The following is a 17967-nucleotide window of genomic DNA, read 5'->3' as shown; positions in this document are numbered from 1 at the left end:
ATATCTTATAATTAGGAATATCTCTTGTGATTATGACTATTTACATTCCTTGTTTTACTCTATTAGGGTTTACACCATTGTACTATAAATACCTCCTTTTAGAGTGTAATATATATTTTTAGAAATTACTCCAATATTATTTTCTACATGATATCGGAGCGGAAATCCTAGGGTTTCCCTATGGAAAATGTTTTGTGCGTGTGTCGCATACCTACCCATGTCAACCTACAACCCATGCTACAAGGTTGTCATGCCTTCATCTACCATTTCCTACCTACAACCTGTGCTACAGGGTTGTCGTGCCGTCATCTACTCGAACGTTGTTCATCTTGTGACCTTGACTCCATACCATATGGGTGACTTCGCTATCAATCTAGATACAACTGTAGTACCAGTTGTTATTGTTCACCGTGAAGCTTTCGTTGCACCGATTGGTATCAAATTGATTCTTGCCAATTGTTTTCCCATTTTTGACCTGATCCTGTGAAGGTAGGGTGAAGTTGCCTATTGACTTGAAAACCATTGATTGGTCAATCAGCCAACTCTTTTTTGTGTATGAGCGTTTCACTGTTAGCAATAAAAATCCTAGCAGACTTCTTAAAAATAGATAACTTGTGTCCCAAGTTACTGATTCTGAACAAGCGACTGTGAATTTGGGTAATGAATATCTCCCAAGTAAGTTCTTTTCCTGCCTTAAACTGGTGAGGAAACTGGTGAGGACTTTCACAATTTTTCATAGTACAAAACTAGCAATTCTGGCTAGAATAAATGAAAAGAAAGTAAACTCTTTAGGCAGAACTACTTATTACAAAGCTCAGAAAGAAAAAAAGCCAACTCTATAAAAGACAACAGAACGTTGGACTTCACTTTCTGCATGGGTAGCTGCTTCTGATTCGGACTGGACTGAGTGTGTTTGTGCTGGATTGGATTATCAACACCTTCAACTGACAAGTTTTAGCTGTAAATTGATACCAACATTTGAGTTTGGCAGAGCTTTAATCTATTTTAAGTCCTGAAAGGCTTTTTGAACGGACAAAATTGGAGCCTCTTCAGTCTGAAAGGGGCAGAAGTGGCTGGATTTGACGATCATTGAGTTGGAGCTGCACTATAGTACATGTTCTGCTTTATCAGGGCTTTCTATAAATTTGTTGAGGTCTTCATGTTGCGAGAACCCAAACTCTGGTTCACTTGGCTTGTGCTGAACCAAATTTGTAACGAAAGAAATCTCGCTTTGTAAAACTATTTCTCTGAACTGAACTGAAATCAGAGTTTCGAATTCTAGCTGACTTGTTTCTTGTGGCTCAATGAGCTTTGGTTTCTCTAGTGTTTGAAGGCTTTTGAGATCAATTGATCATTTCGAGTTTGTCAGTTATGACTTTGAGAGTTTTTGTGTTAATTGATTTTTTGGCTATCCTTTATCTGTTCACCCTCTCTCTTATTTTATAGGAAATGCTGGAGTGGGGTTTTTAATCTTTGAATAATGGGAGGCAAATCTTTTCAAAAGATCTTTCTTTTTGAATGCCACAAAAAAAAAAAGGGAAGTTATCTATTCTAGCAAAGAAAAGCCATCAACAGTCAGTTCCTATAGTAGTCTTTTTCCTGCTTTTCCTTGAAAGAAAAACTAATCCCTTCTTATCCTCTAACCGCCCTTTGTAAGAATGCAATCTACCATGATGGTCAATTTGCTTTTCCTGATGAACAACTCCCTTGCTCTCTACTTATCTCTCAGAAAATGTAGTCTGCTTATCTCTTGGAAATAACACCTGCTTTGGTGCAAAAAATTTCTGTATATAGAAAGGGATTTTAATCTTCTTTTGGCTACGAAAAATGGAGAAGTCTTCCTGTAATACCTATCTTCATTCACTCCCATCACCTCCCCTGTGTTAGTTGAAAGTTTTGACTTTTTCCAAGGTCAGAAAGTCACGTGGGGATTTCTTGAGAGAAACCTTTTTAGAAAGTTTTTTGCTGACTTTCTTCCTCCTTGGGTAGAGTGAGTTTTCTAACAAAATGGTTTAATGGTGTTTATTTAGAATTGGGCTAAATTCACAATCTACTAAAAGGGTCTGGGCTTATTTCAGCATTTTGGTTTTTGACTCATGATCCCTGTAGAAAAGCCCAAATGTTTTGTTCATGGGTCTCTTAACAAAAATGGGCTGGCGTGCAGAGTTTTGGCCCAAACACAAGGTAAACTTTGGTGGCTATTTAAAAATGGCATGGGCCTCTTCAATTTTAGGCTGATAATTAATTTCTTCAAACATGGAGCCTGAAATTGTTTATCATTGTGGGCCAATAGTTTTGGGTTGGGTGTGCAAAATTTAGGCCCAAACACCAATTTTACTACATGGTATCAAAACCCTAAGCCTTGGAAATCTTCCCAGACCTCAAACCCCGGTCCTTTCCATTGCACTCACTACAATAGTACCAAACATAACAAAGATAAGTGCTTCAAACTCAACGGGTATCCTGATTAGTGGAACGCTTTGAAATATCAGAAGAAGCATCAAGACAGAGTTTGAGATGTTGCACTCACCGACAATGTTCCGACGGCTGGTGGCCCTCATGTAGGTGCCGCACCTACTGCTTCTAGTAGTAGCTCCACCTCCGCTAGCTGGACCCCTTATGCACCGCCTGGTTTTGCTACAACTGTTCAGCCATATCATTCCCTCCTACCGTCTAATCCTACTTAGGAAAGTATGCCTTCTAGTTTGAGTTCCTAAGGTAATGCGGGTCAACATTTCAATCTTCTAGTTTACATACCGATTATGAATGGATCATTGATTCAGGGGCCATAGATCATATGACATTTGATCAAGAAGATTTTAACTATCATACCACATTTAAGCAGTGTGGCCAATGAAAATGGTGTTTCTAGTCCAGTCATAGGGGTTGGCACAAAAGAACTCACTCTGTCTCTCTCCTTACACCATTGCTTGTGCTGTCTCTCTCTAATAATTTATTGCACGTCGAGCAAGTAATGGAACAACTTAACTATTTGGTGCTAATGTATCCATGTTTCTTCATTCTTTAAGATATCCTCACAAAGGAGGAGAGATGGCAACATCAGCCAAGGCCGAAAGAATTTTACCAAGGGCTTTGTTGACGACAAAAAAGGCATATTTGGTTATGGCATTCTAGATTGGGTCATCCCTCTTTTGGGTATTTGCGGCGTTTGATGTTGTATTTATTTTATGGTTTTAGTGATAAGGATTTTCAGTGTAATACTTACATTCTGGTCAAGAGTCATAGAGTTATTTTTCCTTTGAGTTTCAATAAATGTGGTTTTCCTGTTGAATTAATCCATTTCGATGTATGGGGCCCTTCTCTCATTACAACTTTTACTGGCCTCAAATGGTTTGTTACCTTTACCAATGACTGTACTCGCATGACCTGGCTATATTAATGAGAACAAAGGGTGAAGTTTCTGTCATGTTCCATAACTTTCTTAAGATGGTGTAGAATCAGTTTTTTACTAAAATTAAGATTCTGAGATCTGACAATGGTGGATGTGTTTCTTGTAGTTATTGGGATAATGCAATTTCTGCAATTGTTTATCTCTTGAACCATATGCATTCTCTTGTCCTTGCGTTTCAGGCCACATTAGATGAGTTGGAGAAGCATACTTCACTGTCTTCCATCTAAACCTTGCCGCCACGTGTCTTTGGTTGTGTGGCGTTTATGCATCTCCATAAAAATAAAAAGGATAAACTTGACCCGATTGCTTTGCGGTGCATTTTCAATGGCTACTCTCCTCATCAAAAGGGTATTGTTGCTATCATCCTCCCACTAAACAGTTTTTGGTTACTATGGATGTGAATTTTGTGAAGATGGAACTGTATTTTCATGAACCTGTATCCAACTCTGCTCTTCAGGGGAGATGGGCAATGTTGAAGCGTAGAGTTGGATTGGGTTTGGTGGCGTTGATATTCATATTGCTACTGAAGATACTTAAAAAAAGTGCACAAAAGCCTGCAGAGAGATGGCCTAATGACCCACTAATAGCAACATCGATATTATCCCCAACTTAACCACCTATAAAGCTCAATAAATGTGGGGTTTTATCACAAAAAGGCCTTGAGGATATTAATAGTGGAACCATTCATTATATTTTGTATTTTATTCAGTAAAGTTTCTGTTGTGGGACTCATATTCTTCAACACGCCCCCTAATGTGGGACCACCACATCGAAGTCAGACATTCAAGCCCAACAAGTGAATACTATGTATTGGGTAAGGGGTAAAGGTAAATATTCAAGCCCAACATGTGAACACCACATGTTGGGTAAGGGTAAAAACCTAGTAATTCAAGCCCAAACAATAACCCCATTTTGATACCATGTTAAATTTCAGAGAGACGAGCTATCGGCCCACTACTAGCAACACCGGTATTGTCCCCAATTTAACCACCTACAAAGCCCAGTAGGCAGAGACAGACCATAAGCATGGCTAGCCTCAGCTACATCCCAGGTGGCGGTTTTTTTCCAACCCAAAAAGAAATTATAGCCATGAAATTACATCGTACTGGTCAAGTTTTCTATCTACTTAGTATGTTTATATGTAAGGTAAATTTAGCCCAGTCAAGTTTGAAATCATGGGCCTATCCCTGCCAGTAGGTGTGAGGTTTTAAAGCCTTAGAGTGGAACCATTCATTATATTTTGTATTTTATTTAATGAAGTTTCCGATGTGGGACTCATATTCTTCAACATAAAAGTGGTAGGTTCTACTAAGCTTCAAGCTATTGTATTGTTATGTTGTGGGTCCAAAAAAAATAAAAATAATAGGAGAATTACCAAAGAATTTCACATTTTAATCAATATTGCAAATTAATGCAGAGGCTCAGAATTCTTTACTTGTTATAAGATTTGGAGATTCTAATCTGTTACATATGATATTACCTCCAGGCCATTTCCTACAAACAATTTCTTATCACTGCAGACTGCAGTCTTAGAAATAATTTGAAGTCATTGCAGTTGAAGGGATTTCAGGGAATAATATATGAGTAACACAATCTAGGGATCCAAGGCTTTCTACTAGAGGGCAGGCCACACACAATAGTACTTTCTGGACATGAAATTCTTACAAGCTTTTTAATATCAATATACTAATTTATGATAAATAAATATAAAAACATGAATAAGTTAAAGCATGTGACGATGCTCATATTTAATAATGTGAAAGTTCTAAACTTTTTTGACTTTTTTGGATGAATGATAAAATAGGCGTCTCTGCATGGATATTTTTTTTTTTCTTTTTTTAGTTTTTTTTTTTCCAACCACTTATTTGAATCTTCACGGGCACCAATTAAAAGTAAAAACACTACTAGTGGGGGTTGGTTGACTTGTAAGGATACTGAGGACTTGGTCCTTACCTTATTTAACCCTTTCACCAGGCGTCCCATTCCTCTGCCAGCTGCAGTCAAAGAAGAACGGGTGGGTGGTGGTCATTCATGGGCTTTCCAAATTAAAAAGGTTGTACTGTCGGCTGACCCTTGTTTGTTTTCTATTGATTTTAAGGCAGGGGTTAACACTTCGACTCACATAGATAAGAGGACGATCACGTTATTAATGGATGTAATTTATCATAAAGGCCAGTTTCTTGCTGTTACTGAGAATGTTGTTAAGCTTATATCAATTTATGTTAACAGTGACCCTGCGACTATTATTTGTACAGAAGCTACAAGACCATGTGCACTCACTTTTCCTTACCTTGTTTGTCGAATCGTCACGGGGAGATCTTCAGAATCTTTTGAGCTGGATCATAAGATGTGGTGTGTGCTTCTGGGCATGATGGAGGATCCCAATGGCAATGGGATGAGATTGAGAGTACAGGAACTGATGCTTTGTTCTTGTGTTTGTATGGATCCATGTCTGTCTCTGCATTACAAGTATCACGATGTATAACTTTGTTTTTTTCAATTGCTTCAACACAATTTTCATTCTGTTGTGATTATTCTATATGTAATTGACCACAAATGTTCCATTAGAAGAGCTAGCTACTCTACTCTCATTTTGTTCTTATTATGGTAAGCATGCATGTCATGAGCATCTACCTTCTGATGGTGCACTGCACAGAACCCTCACCAACCTTATGCAGTGAAGAACCTTCTAAAATTCTAAATTAAACACGATTATGTTGAACCATATATACAAGGAAAAATATTCTAAATCAAACGTGACCATATTGAACGACATATATACATGGAAAAATTATCGTCTTTTTTCATCGGAACCATAGCTTAAGGAAAGCCTCTTGATTCCTCATAAATTGTCAATGGAAACCAATTCCAAGCTAGCAAGGTCTAAATAAGTTAAATGTAGCACTATAGTGAAGTTACATTCAAATTATAAAAGAAGGAAAGGTATATATATATCAGCAATAGAAACTCCTGGAAACCTGATATCATTTACATACAATAGTGAAGAAGTTTGTGTCTCTAGCTTATCGTATCTCTAAGTCCAAGCTATATCAGAAAGAATAAATATGCACCACAAGAATGAGCTAAAGAAAAATTGGAATATCTAGAAAATACAGGACTAAGTAATTCCAACTTAAAGTTTATATAGTATAAATCTGAACATTGAAACGTCAAGTGTTCACCGGTCAACTAGCTGGAGTGAGGCGCCCTATTTGGTTTGTGAAGTTATCTACATCTGTGTTCCACCAAAGCTTTTTCTGAATAGCTGGATTGGTATCGCTCACTCCGCCATCACTATCCCCTCTTTCTGACTGTACTTCCTGCGCATCATCTAAACCAGGGGTCTCTGTCAGGCATTGTTCCCAAAACATATCATTCGCCGCTGCAGGCTCGGCATTTTTCATTTCCTGTACCATTTCTTTCAAGGCCTCAGCCGCAGGAGCACTATCGGGCTTAGAGTTCATATCAATCCCTGAAGATTTTGGCCTGAAATCAACATTGTGGCATGTTGATGTTATAGCAAGGATGTCAAGAAAATTTGCAGACCCAACCACCTCTGGGGATGAAACATTCATTGAATTTGGCGAAGATAAACGCGATCTAGGTGAGCAAGGCCTGCTATTCATGCCAGGGTCTTGTATTTCTGTAACAATGATGGGAGAGGCCTGAGATAACGAGCCAATATCATTTACTTCTTCAGGCATTGCTTCCCCGATCCCATGTAGAAAATCTTCCCAAAAGTTGAAGGAAGACTCCATCTTCTCAAGCTGGTCCAACTTTATTATGGGAGTTGAAATTGTACCCAGGTTTTCGTTCAGAGTATTCAAATTCAAAATTTCCATCTTGAAATCATCAGGAAAGTGGCTAGATGTCAACAATCTTCTCTTTTTGTTATGGATTTCTGATTTTTGCATAAGTATAGAAGCTAATCCTGGTTTCTGCAGTAGTTGAGCCAAGAAGGTTGTATACTGTTTCTGCTGATGTTCCATTTTCTGCAGTTGTTCTTGTAATATCTGTATTTGATAGTCAAACTCTTGATTCTCTCTTTGATGCCTTTGTAGCTCTAACTCAAGCAAGCTTTTATCATGATTCAGTCTATTGATTTTCTTCTCATATTCTTCTCTTTCTGTCTCACTTAAAGGAACTGAAGAATACTCATGATTCTGCATCGAATGACTATGAATTGGCTTGCGGCGGTGAATTTTCTTCAGCAGATGTCTTCCTCCTCTTAAGAATTCCTCATTTGCAAACTCCCATTGTTCAGGATCAATCTTCCTAAACCCCTGCTCATACAGAACACAAACTTTCAACAATTAAGAACCATACACACATTAATAACCGAAAAACAAAATGCAGGTGCAAACACAGAAAAACAAAAAAAATGAACCGATGGTGGTAGATTAGACAATACTAGACGGCTGGCTTTTACATAAAATCAAGCACACAGGTTAAGACCATTATAAACTATTTTAAGCTTCGAAAATCGCTTGAGTAATTGTTTAAATTCTCCCTGGATAAGCTCTCTAATCTCTCAACCATACAGTAGCATTAGCCTAATCAATTGCAACTAAAACCCTTTTTCCTTTAATTAAATAGAAAATAAAGGTAAGTTCAGACAGAATCTAATTCAGGTTTTGGGAATTGAAGGGAAAAATTCAGGTAGTATAGGAAAACTAATTTCAACAAACTCTTTGACTTCAGCCCACCTCCCTTTTTGGATGGGAGAGAACGTATAATCTTTCTATAGCTTAAGTATACTTTCTCCATCACCCTGAAAATCCCTCCAACAAATCTCAGCAAACCAGGGCAATAACCCCAATTATTGAACTCCTCTTAGCAGCGGTGACCATACGACTCTAAAATAAGACAGTACCCCTGAATTTTTAATAGTAACACAACATAGGAAACACAAGGACCTACAAACCACAAAGATACCTAATCTATAATCTACCTCAGAAATCCGGCCCCAACATGGTAGCATGTCTTGAAAACCTTTCCAGTGAGGCCCAACCATGTATGCCAACTGCAAACCAACCTACTCAATGTCTCTCAGCACAAGCTAAATAAACACTGCTATACAAGCCTTTTAAATAACCTCATTGATCAAGTTTCAAATCATGTCCTTTTCAGGTTGAACAGCATCCTCAATAATAAGAGCCATGAACTATCACAGTTGATCCAAAAGGTACCGAATAAAAAACCACTGCTTTGCGATTGCCAATCAAATGAAGTGTTTATGGAATTCTCCATCATCTTCAGAGAGCCTTTCTCCAAGACAAGGTTTGTCCATTTGTCAGCTTCACAGTTCAGACCCCATTTACTCTTGTTCTCAATCTAAGAATTATTTGCCTGTTTGGTATATGTTGAAAAAGTTTTCGTGGCTCAGAGCTAGAAGGGCTAATGGTAGCGGTCATATTCCAGTCTTCTCATAAACTAAACGCTTTTCCATTTTGATTCTATGAACTCCACCAAGTTCTTAGGACCACCTGCTAATCAAGATTAGTTCTGACAGACAAACAACTACAAGCATCCAGAAATTTTGGTTATAAACAAACCAAAACAACACTAGCATGCTTGCAAGTCAGAAATACTCCAACAGACCAGATAAACAGATAGATTTATGAAGCAAAATAAACATTCCTAGTTGGAACTTGGACGGCAATAAAGCGTGTACAAGCACAAAACTTTACGAGAAAGTTCAAACAAAACATATAATCTGCAGAAATACTAATCATTTCTGAAGTTTGTAATGTGACTACTCTATCATTTGTTTGAGTTTAACCCATGACACCAAAAATCAAGCACAAAAGAAAATGACATGTTATATCTAAATGGATAATTTCCCAAGGAAATAAAAACAAAAACAAGACACGAAGACAGAAAATTGAAAATAAATCAATAAGCTCCAAAAGTAAAGAAACACTAAAGAACTCACATATGTATTCAGCTGCCTCACGAAGCTTGAAAAGTTGTTGTGTTTGAAATACATGGGAAGCATTTCTTTGGCGAACTCTGTGGGATCCCAAACCACGAAACTACAACCAGTTTCACTCCAAGACACAACGTGGTTGGATGAGGGGTCATCCACCAAGTCATATGTTTTTGTAAGAAAAGGCGCTGGTGCATTAGAACCACCTTGAGTCCCCTCCATAATTCACAAGTCCCACAAACTTTAAACCACAGATTCAATATGGATTGGCAATTGGATCAAATATCCTCAACTTCAATCTGGCTGAAGTTAGTGAAAAGCTGAACTCTTTGAACCTGAATTTCAAAACCCAGAAACCTTGGAAGGCAGTATCTACAATCCAAGATTGACAAAGTTATGAAATTACCTCAAACTCAATCAACTAACAGCTAGTAGACCCTGAGAGCATCAACTCCAAAGAATCTGAAAGCTGGATTTTATTTTTCACAATTTATCAATATGAGTATGTAGTTTGAAATCTCTCAAATTCATTTAAAACAAAACTGGCATCCAAATCTGCTTTTGGGGGAATTTAAAACCCAACAAAACTCCAAGCCAATCAAAGAGAGCTTCTCCTCTGCTAAACCCAAAACTGGGATTGCCTCAAATGAAACCAAAAAGCAAAGAAACAAAGAAAATGAAAGATTTAGCCCAATCCAGCAAGTGGGTTGTGAATTATATGATTGATTATGCAAACACAGGAAAGCAGCTAGAGATTGTGAGGAGGACGAAGGAACTTTTGGCTCTGTTTGTGCACAAGTTTTGACTTTCTAACCCAATCTAGAAGCGCAACTTGGAGAGAAAGCAAGAGAGAAGAAGGAGAAGAGTTGGAAAAGGATCACTTTCTTTGAATTTTCTAGCAGTCTTAAGCATCGCGTTTGAAATATATTGAGTCGATGCGTGGGATTTGTTTCATTTTTATATATATACGCAAAGTGTCTCTCTTTGTTTGGTTTGAAAGTCTCCAAAGACACGGACTTAGAAGTTTGAATGGTCGTATAGACAACAAAGGAGACAAAAATGGGAGAAAATATTGGTATTTTATTATTACAGGGAAAACTAGTGTATATGCCTGTAAAGCAAACCAGCGTTGACTGCCATGGCCTTTCATTCAACTTTCAACTTTAGAGAAGACAAGTGGAGGAGAAATGGTCTTTAGTCTAACTCTTTATACTTCTTCTCCACACACACCACACCTTTTTTGTTTTCTTTTTATCTTTTCACTTATTACTACATTATCTGGTTTAATTATTGCTACAAATTAAGAGCAAATGAGTCAATGAGGACTGTGGGTGTCCCTCCATCACAACCCAACACTTTTTTTTTAGCATATCTTATCCACTCCAATTACAATCCATCACAACCCAATCCTATTAAAGATAGGATCTTTGTTTGAGTTTTCTTTTTCTTTCTTCATTTTGTACTGTTTGAATTTGTTTTGGTTATTTTGATATAAACGATAATCTAAATTATTCTAAATTAATCTTATCTACGGGGAAGGAGATTCGAACTTAAAAACAAGGGGAAGAGCTCGTTGTCCTGAGAAATTATATGTAAACTTTGTATGTTTGATTGATTGTAAAAATAATACAAGAGAGGAATTTATACAAGAATAGAAAACCCTACATAAGATGTACATGAAAACAAATCAGAAACATAACCACGAGGAATGCTTGACATCAAAATTTACCCAAAGGATTTTGCCATTCTTGAAAGGCCCATAAACAAGAATAAACTGATCAATGGCCTTAGGACTATGGGGATTTTTTTTAGTGCCTGGGAGGTGGCTATCATGGTCGGGGGAATCGGTTACTCTATGAAGGAGTACAGAGTTTCAAAAACGGTTGCAACGACTAAAGAGATAGTCAAATTTGAAGAACCATGCTGCTTTATACACAATATTGGAGAAAAGATGAAGCACATTAAAGAAGACATTAAACAGATGAAGATAATGTTAGGGCCACCGACAACAAGGAGCAAAAATGGGAAGTCAGACGAAAATGCACCACTGCCGGCACTAAAGAGAGGCATTTTGGGCAAGATAACACTAATTTGAGCCGAAAAACAAAACCGTAAGAGGGAGACCCAAAGCGGACAATATCTTGTTAGTGGAGTTGGGTCGTGATAAAATGGGATCAAAGTTGTACCTTGATCATGAATGTGCGAGTGAGGACGCTGGGCCCCAAGAAAGATGAAAGGAAATCTAGCTGTTGGTGATAGGTGATTGGTTAACCTCATAGGCACGAAAATGAAAGAAAATATGATCCCTTTGGAAAAACAACAACGAGGAGTGCTTGACATCAAAATTCACCAAGAGGATTTTGCCATTCTTGAAAGGCATGACAAGAATAAACTGATCGTTGGCCTTAGGACGTTACTTTATGAAGGAGTACGGAGTTTCAAAAACGGTTGAAACGGCTAAGGAGCTAGTCAAATTTGAAGAACCATGCTACTTTACACACAATATGGGAGAAAAGCCGAAGCACATTAAAGACAGCACACCGATAACAAATAGCAAAAATGGTAAGTCGGACGAAAATGCACCACTGCTGGCACCAAAGAGAGGCCTTTTGGGCAAGATAGCATTAGTTTGAGCCGAAAAACAAAACCGTGAGGGGGACAATATCTTGCTAGTGGAGTTGGTCATGACAGAATGGTATCAGAACTGTACCTCAATCATAAGTGTGTAAGTGAGGACGCTGGCCCCAAAAGGGGTGGATTGTAAGACTCGTGAGTTGGGAAGTAAAACCGGCAAACAAACCAATTCAATCAAAATGACCAGTAGGTCTTGTTAGAAACTGAATAATCCAAACATCAGATAACATATAGAGGATATCCAGCATTGGTCCATAGGAGTGAAAAGAGAAGAAGCAAAGAAATAGGCCTAGAAATCAACCAAATTAAGTTTAGAACAAGAGCAAGCCATAAAGGATAAAGATAATATCCAGTATACGTTTGCAATCATTGGATCTCAACATGTGCTCAAAATTCATTGGAGATTTTGGCTATCCAAGGCTTTTAAATATAGTAAATTTAGGTTGAACATTAGAGTATCTAATGAAAGGATTCTCCGCCCATGAATGTATATGTTTTGCAAACAGAAGAAATCATTGGGTGATGTATGCAGTACCAGTAAGGCTGAAAAGAATATGGTGAAGGGATGGTGGGTCAAATTACACAAGAACCAAGATTGGGCCAGAGACAGACATAAGTTGGAAGATGGAAGATATTGAGGAACGCTGGGTTTTTTTTTCCTTTTTTGATATGATTCATGTTATCAACTAGATTGGAAGTGGATGAGGCATTGTTCGTAAATCGTGATCAATTTGTACAAGATACTTTAACTAGTTTCTTAGACTACTACAACTACATAACATCAATTTGTACAAGATACTTTAATGCGTCTAATTCTTTTTTTGGGGTCTTTTGACATGATATATATAATATGCTTTTAAAAATAAAGCTGTATTGCTTGCAATCAAGATATATATATATATATATATATATATATTTTTATTTTCCAAATTCTCTCCCAAGGAAAAGTTCTGAATTCGAGTCCTAACATCCTTATAGTGTGTGTGAGTTTAGTATGCTATCACCTTTCTCAATAAAAAATGTTCTAAATATATATAATGTACTTCATGATCGAACTATTTGATTTTTAGGCTCTCATATCTTCCTACCAAAATTCACCCAAATCTGAAATCATTTAGGTATCTACATTTTATCGAATAAATACATGAATAAAATAATTTTTGATAAACCATAGAAATATTGAGGATAATAACCAAATGACTATAAGATTACTGATATTTGGGTGAATTTTTGCAGGAACAATATTTGACTTGGCATCTACAAAAATGTACAATTCAGATCATTACCTTAGATCATTCAGCAATCATTGCCTCAGCCCCTGACCCAAGTGCCGAAGGGGAGCCTCACTGCGTTGCACATAACTAGACCAAATTTTCATATACATCTTTTTAAAAAACTTTTCAGTACCTAAAATCCTTAGAAAAAAAAAAAAAATTTTGAGTAATCGAAATTACAAAGGGTGAAATATATTTTTGAGTCGTATCAAATTCTTCCTTTGTCCTACAAAATGAAAAATCTTCTTGTTTGTTTCTGACCATGCATAAAAAAAATCTGAGAATATGATATTTTTTCCATCTTCTGCAACGTGGCATCTAATGAATCCTTGTTAAAGGACCCCACCTATTATCCCTTCCTCCAACGATATCTTACTTCGACTTACTCAGTCACTTGATTTTCATTCATCTCCTCGGCCAAATTTATTCGCCACAAGTTTAGCAAAGTTCAGGAGTTCAGGCCATAAAAATGGAGGCTCAAACTGCAAGGCGCAGAATCAACACGATTGCTGCTCACTTTGCACCCATTGATGATGTATCTGCTACTCACGTACTCCCCATGGTAAGTTTTCCACTTTTCTTTGCTAACCCTCTGTTTGGTTCCTGGGAAAATCTAATAAGAAAACGGCAGGAACGAATTCCACCAATTGGCTTTTCATGATTTGGGTTGATGGGCATTTCTTCGTTTCTTGTACCGTTGTCCGTATATAAATTTAGAAGTTAGTTCCCTTTTTGGTGGGAAATTTATAAATTAATTATGACACTTACTGTTTGAATAGTATTATTTTTCATGTATAGTATTTTATATATTCGCAATCAAAAGTAAAGCAAATCAATGGGTAAATTCAAATGAGCATGAATTTCATAATTAAGCAAGAGAAACATTACAAAAATTCTATTCACCATTTGAAATCAAACATCATATATAAAAATGTGTGGTTTTATAACAAAGCTGATTTTCATAAGTACACACAGTACTTAGTGGACAACTAGACAAAAGGAGGGTGTAAGGGAATTGTGTTTGGAAGGAAGACCTAGAGTTTAGAATCAATCTGGATTTTCAAATGCTCAAGTATGTATTTAGCCACCATTTGGTAACATTTTATTATGTGTGTCATGTTCCTTTTCGCTTTCCCTTTCTAGAACATGTTTGTTTTCCTGAAAAATTCATTTCCTTTGGTTTTCTCCCGCAAATTTCAGTTGGCTTGAATGATCAGTCCACTTGTCTTCTTTGTCTCAGAACTGCAGCAGTAGTTTAAACTCTGTGGCTAGGCGGGACAATAAAATGCATTTTGCTCGGCGAGCATCTGCTTCTCAAGCTAGGTTCATGAGGCAGGCTTCGATTAAAGAGGTGCTTGTATTTTGCTACACTCGATTACATATATCTATAAAGGTCCCTAGGCAATGATTCAGTGTTGCAGTCTTTGATTTTAAAACATTTTGGCAGGTTACTGCAAATGAAAGCTTTTACAATACTTCTGAAGCTCCATTGTTCTCTCAACCTTCGAGGATAGGACCAAACTTACCAACTGCAGAAATGATCCAAAACCTGGCGCAAGGTAGCATATTAACTGCTCCCGAGCCTAAGTTTGCCAGATCAAGCAGAACAGTAAGTGGAGAGAAACATCTATATGCCAAGAAGAAAGTACACTCTTCCGAACCAAATGGTTAGTAGTTTGATGTCCGAATAAATGAACTCGTGATGTACTGATCAATTCACTAATACAACCCTGTAGCAACATGCAAATATCAAAGAACAAGTCTTGACATTGAATATGATTCTAAGACTAGGAAGAATCTTTTTAAAGCTTTAGATATTTTTGCACTTATCAGTGTATGGAGGCTTCTAGAGAACCAGTCTTGCAATATCTTTGGTGTGAATTTTAGGGGACGGGGGAGAGTTATATCTTAAAAAGAAGCAAGAATTAGAGAAGTCTTTTTGAACTTTTTGTTCTTGATTTTGGAGCAGGAATTGAGTGGTCCCCGAGAATGGATATTGCAGAATCAGAATGCAACTATGTTATAACAGTTGAAATTCCAGGTGTCAATATCAAAGATATTAGAGTGGAGATCGATGATCAAAAGTAAGATATGCCTTTAATTGTTAATATCCTCCATGAACAATATCACTAGAAGTTTGAATTGAATATTGTACCTGATCTCGGTGCCAATTTGTGACAGGTTGACTGTAAAAGGTAAACGCTCCACCTGGTTCTGGAAAGTGGCAGGTTGTTCAAATGATTCTGTTCCTACATACCATAAAAGAGAGATTTCACAAGGGCCTTATGAGGTTGCGTGGCCCCTTCCTCCTAATGTGAACAAGGACAGTGTCTCTGCTGATTTTTTGTAAGTCAGAATTTCATTCAACCGTATTCCTTGATTTCCTTTATTTCATGCTTCTGCTTCTCGATGTGCTGCACTGGTTATCCCTCAGTGGAACACTTTTTCTTTAGTCTGGTCTATTAAATTAGATTTGTAACAACAAGTTTAGGCTTACTTGAAAAATCATAAAATGCTGTTCGAGACAAGTAGACTTTTGTATTGCATCAGCGATATTTCATACTCCAAGAGGCACCTCCTCTTACATGCTAGTGATATGTCAACCAGTAGTTCAATATGGAAAGTTCTAATTGAACTCTCTGCCTTGGGGAGCCTTTAAGAACTTACTTTCAGTCTTTCTTCTGTCGATAGATATCAAATGTTGAAATATTATGCTTATATTTCCATGTTGTGACCACATTCATCTGAATTGCTATGTATGTTTTTTCTGGCTTTAAGGGATTAGTACTTCATACACTAGCAATGGAGTTTGAAATACACAGGCATTTTAACGGCTCTCAAAACGACCTTTAGATTCGGATATTACATATGACAATCAAACACTGCCCCGCTCATGCATCTAAAACTCCCCCCTCCAGTCAATAAAACAATGTGCAGATTTATATGATTTCAAATGTTCAATACATTTGAGGATCTGCAATACATTTTTGTTGCATTTTATGTTTTCCAAATCAATGGCCTCGAGAAGCTTTCCTTGTATATTGGCATGATTTTAGCATGCAGATCATGGAGTCTTCAACTAATGGTAAATTCATATAGTAGTTATTCTAATGTTTTTTTTTTTTTTAGCTTTATGCACAAGAAACTGATTATGATAGGTTTTACTGGTGCAGGGATGGTTTCCTACAAATTATTGTTCCTAAACTTTGAGAAGCATTGGTGGCCAAGGCATTCTCATTATCAGATCAGCAAATAACATTATACCTATAAACGATGTTCATCATCTCGAACATGTACTTATGTATACAAAATCAACAGTGATTAAGTAATCATTCCTACAGAAAGAAAAATAAAAAAGGGATTGATTGAATTACAGTTATTCTTCTTGGTTTCAATCAAGTTCCTCAGTTGTGCCTGTGGCAGTTAAAATTTCACTGATGTAATTACTGTGGTATATATAAAGTGGATCTCCCTAATACCACGTGGGTCTATAAATGATGGGTTCTAAAACTTTTGGGTTTGTTTTGGTGTTTCCTGCATTACTTTTATACCGTTATGACAAAACAAGAATCCAGATAATGAATGTTTCTGTACTTTTTGGACAATCATTTGATTCTACACATACTCATGTAATCCTTTAACAAACCTATAGATAATAATAATAAAAAGTCAATATATTTCATATTGGTTCTCAATTCTCATTGAATCATAACTTTTTTTTAAACAAAATATTCCTAACTGTAGAATAAGAAAAAACTTATCGATGTAGCAGTCTAGGGCCAAACAACATGAAGACCCAATTTCTTGGAGCAGCTCGGGTGACGTAGGTGTATGGATGGATCGAAATTAAAAGAAATTTTTTTTCTTTAAGAGATAAGAAAGCAACTTGTTTTGAGGTCTTCAGATGACGGGAACACCATCACGTTGTATTACTAATTCACCTATGATATAATACATGTATATTTATTAATATTATATTTTCAATATAAACTGGTCTCACCCATATTATTGATATTGATAATTTCCCGATATGTCCATTGAAATTTCCGTATTTTTGGACTAACAATATTTCCGATGTCATCGATATTTTAGACCTTGGTTGTAACTAACCAATCTAATTTTCTCTCCCCCCTCTCATTTTCTTGGTTGTTGTTACCTTCTTCTCCATACTTTGTTCTTAGTTGTAGTTCAAAAGATTGTGAAGGACTAAATGTGTTTAGGGTCTGACACTAGTGCAATTTGGACAAATTTTTGGACTTTTTTTTTTTCCATTTTTGTTGGGTAATTTTAAATTGAGATTTATGATTTTAGTCAATTGGAACGTGAAAGTTGAAAAAGTCAATAATTTGTAGTCAAAAAGTCAAAAAGTTGAAAATGGTGGGCGTGTACCGGGTTAATTGTAGTCAAAACCCCGCTAACTGCCAATGTGGCAGCAGTTATGTTGAAAACTTTAAAGCAATAATTGCTAGATTTTGGCTATTCTGAGTTATGAGAAGAGCTGATGTAAAATTGAAATTACTTTCCGTGTATAGCTTGATGCATAATTATACCAATCTTTTCTCTATCTGCAGTACTTGAGATCTGTATAGCTGATGTAAAACAGTTGCCACTAGTTTACTTTTTCTCTAAAGATCACATAACTGCTCTACGTAAAATTTCTCCAATGGTCAGCAATGAGATCTGCTCTGAGACTTCTGCAGCTGAGGTAGAAGGATATG

At 36.8% G+C, this 17967-nt stretch overlaps 2 protein-coding genes across 3 annotated transcripts; one reads left to right on the top strand and one right to left on the bottom strand.

Moving 5' to 3' along the window:
• Positions 1-6341: 6341 nt before the first annotated feature.
• Positions 6342-10363, bottom strand: LOC117621505 (heat stress transcription factor A-4c-like). Of its 2 annotated transcripts, none has more exons than XM_034352030.1 (2): positions 9348-10363; positions 6342-7695 (listed from the first exon to the last, which is right to left on the bottom strand). In XM_034352030.1, exons 1-2 carry the CDS (start codon positions 9561-9563, stop codon positions 6598-6600), a joined length of 1314 nt encoding a protein of 437 aa, XP_034207921.1. In that variant the 5' UTR covers positions 9564-10363; the 3' UTR covers positions 6342-6597. The 2 variants fall into 2 exon arrangements, with proteins under 2 accessions (XP_034207921.1, XP_034207922.1); XM_034352031.1 differs by lacking the exon at positions 9348-10363 and adding an exon at positions 8364-9311.
• Positions 10364-13643: 3280 nt separating this feature from the next.
• LOC117622326 lies at positions 13644-16773 on the top strand. The gene is made up of 6 exons (XM_034352975.1): positions 13644-13811; positions 14490-14600; positions 14697-14916; positions 15219-15333; positions 15431-15595; positions 16423-16773. Exons 1-6 carry the CDS (start codon positions 13719-13721, stop codon positions 16457-16459), a joined length of 741 nt encoding a protein of 246 aa, XP_034208866.1. The 5' UTR covers positions 13644-13718; the 3' UTR covers positions 16460-16773.
• Positions 16774-17967: the final 1194 nt, after the last annotated feature.

Source organism: Prunus dulcis, chromosome 3 (genome assembly GCF_902201215.1).
Source record: "Prunus dulcis chromosome 3, ALMONDv2, whole genome shotgun sequence".
NCBI lineage: Eukaryota > Viridiplantae > Streptophyta > Magnoliopsida > Rosales > Rosaceae > Prunus > Prunus dulcis.
The sequence above is the reverse complement of the archived record's forward strand: the minus strand, read 5'-3'. Positions and strand labels throughout refer to the sequence as shown.

What these genes read in the sequence shown, in the direction of transcription:
- LOC117621505 (XM_034352030.1), bottom strand. Translation starts at nt 9,563, where the DNA reads ATGGAGGGGACTCAAGGTGGTTCTAATGCACCAGCGCCTTTTCTTACA. An exon ending in TGAGGCAGCTGAATACATAT is followed by an intron (nt 7,696 to 9,347) that starts GTGAGTTCTTTA and finishes CTGTATGAGCAG; the next exon opens with GGGTTTAGGAAGATTGATCC.
- LOC117622326 (XM_034352975.1), top strand. Translation starts at nt 13,719, where the DNA reads ATGGAGGCTCAAACTGCAAGGCGCAGAATCAACACGATTGCTGCTCAC. An exon ending in CTACTCACGTACTCCCCATG is followed by an intron (nt 13,812 to 14,489) that starts GTAAGTTTTCCA and finishes TCTTTGTCTCAG; the next exon opens with AACTGCAGCAGTAGTTTAAA. An exon ending in ACACTCTTCCGAACCAAATG is followed by an intron (nt 14,917 to 15,218) that starts GTTAGTAGTTTG and finishes ATTTTGGAGCAG; the next exon opens with GAATTGAGTGGTCCCCGAGA.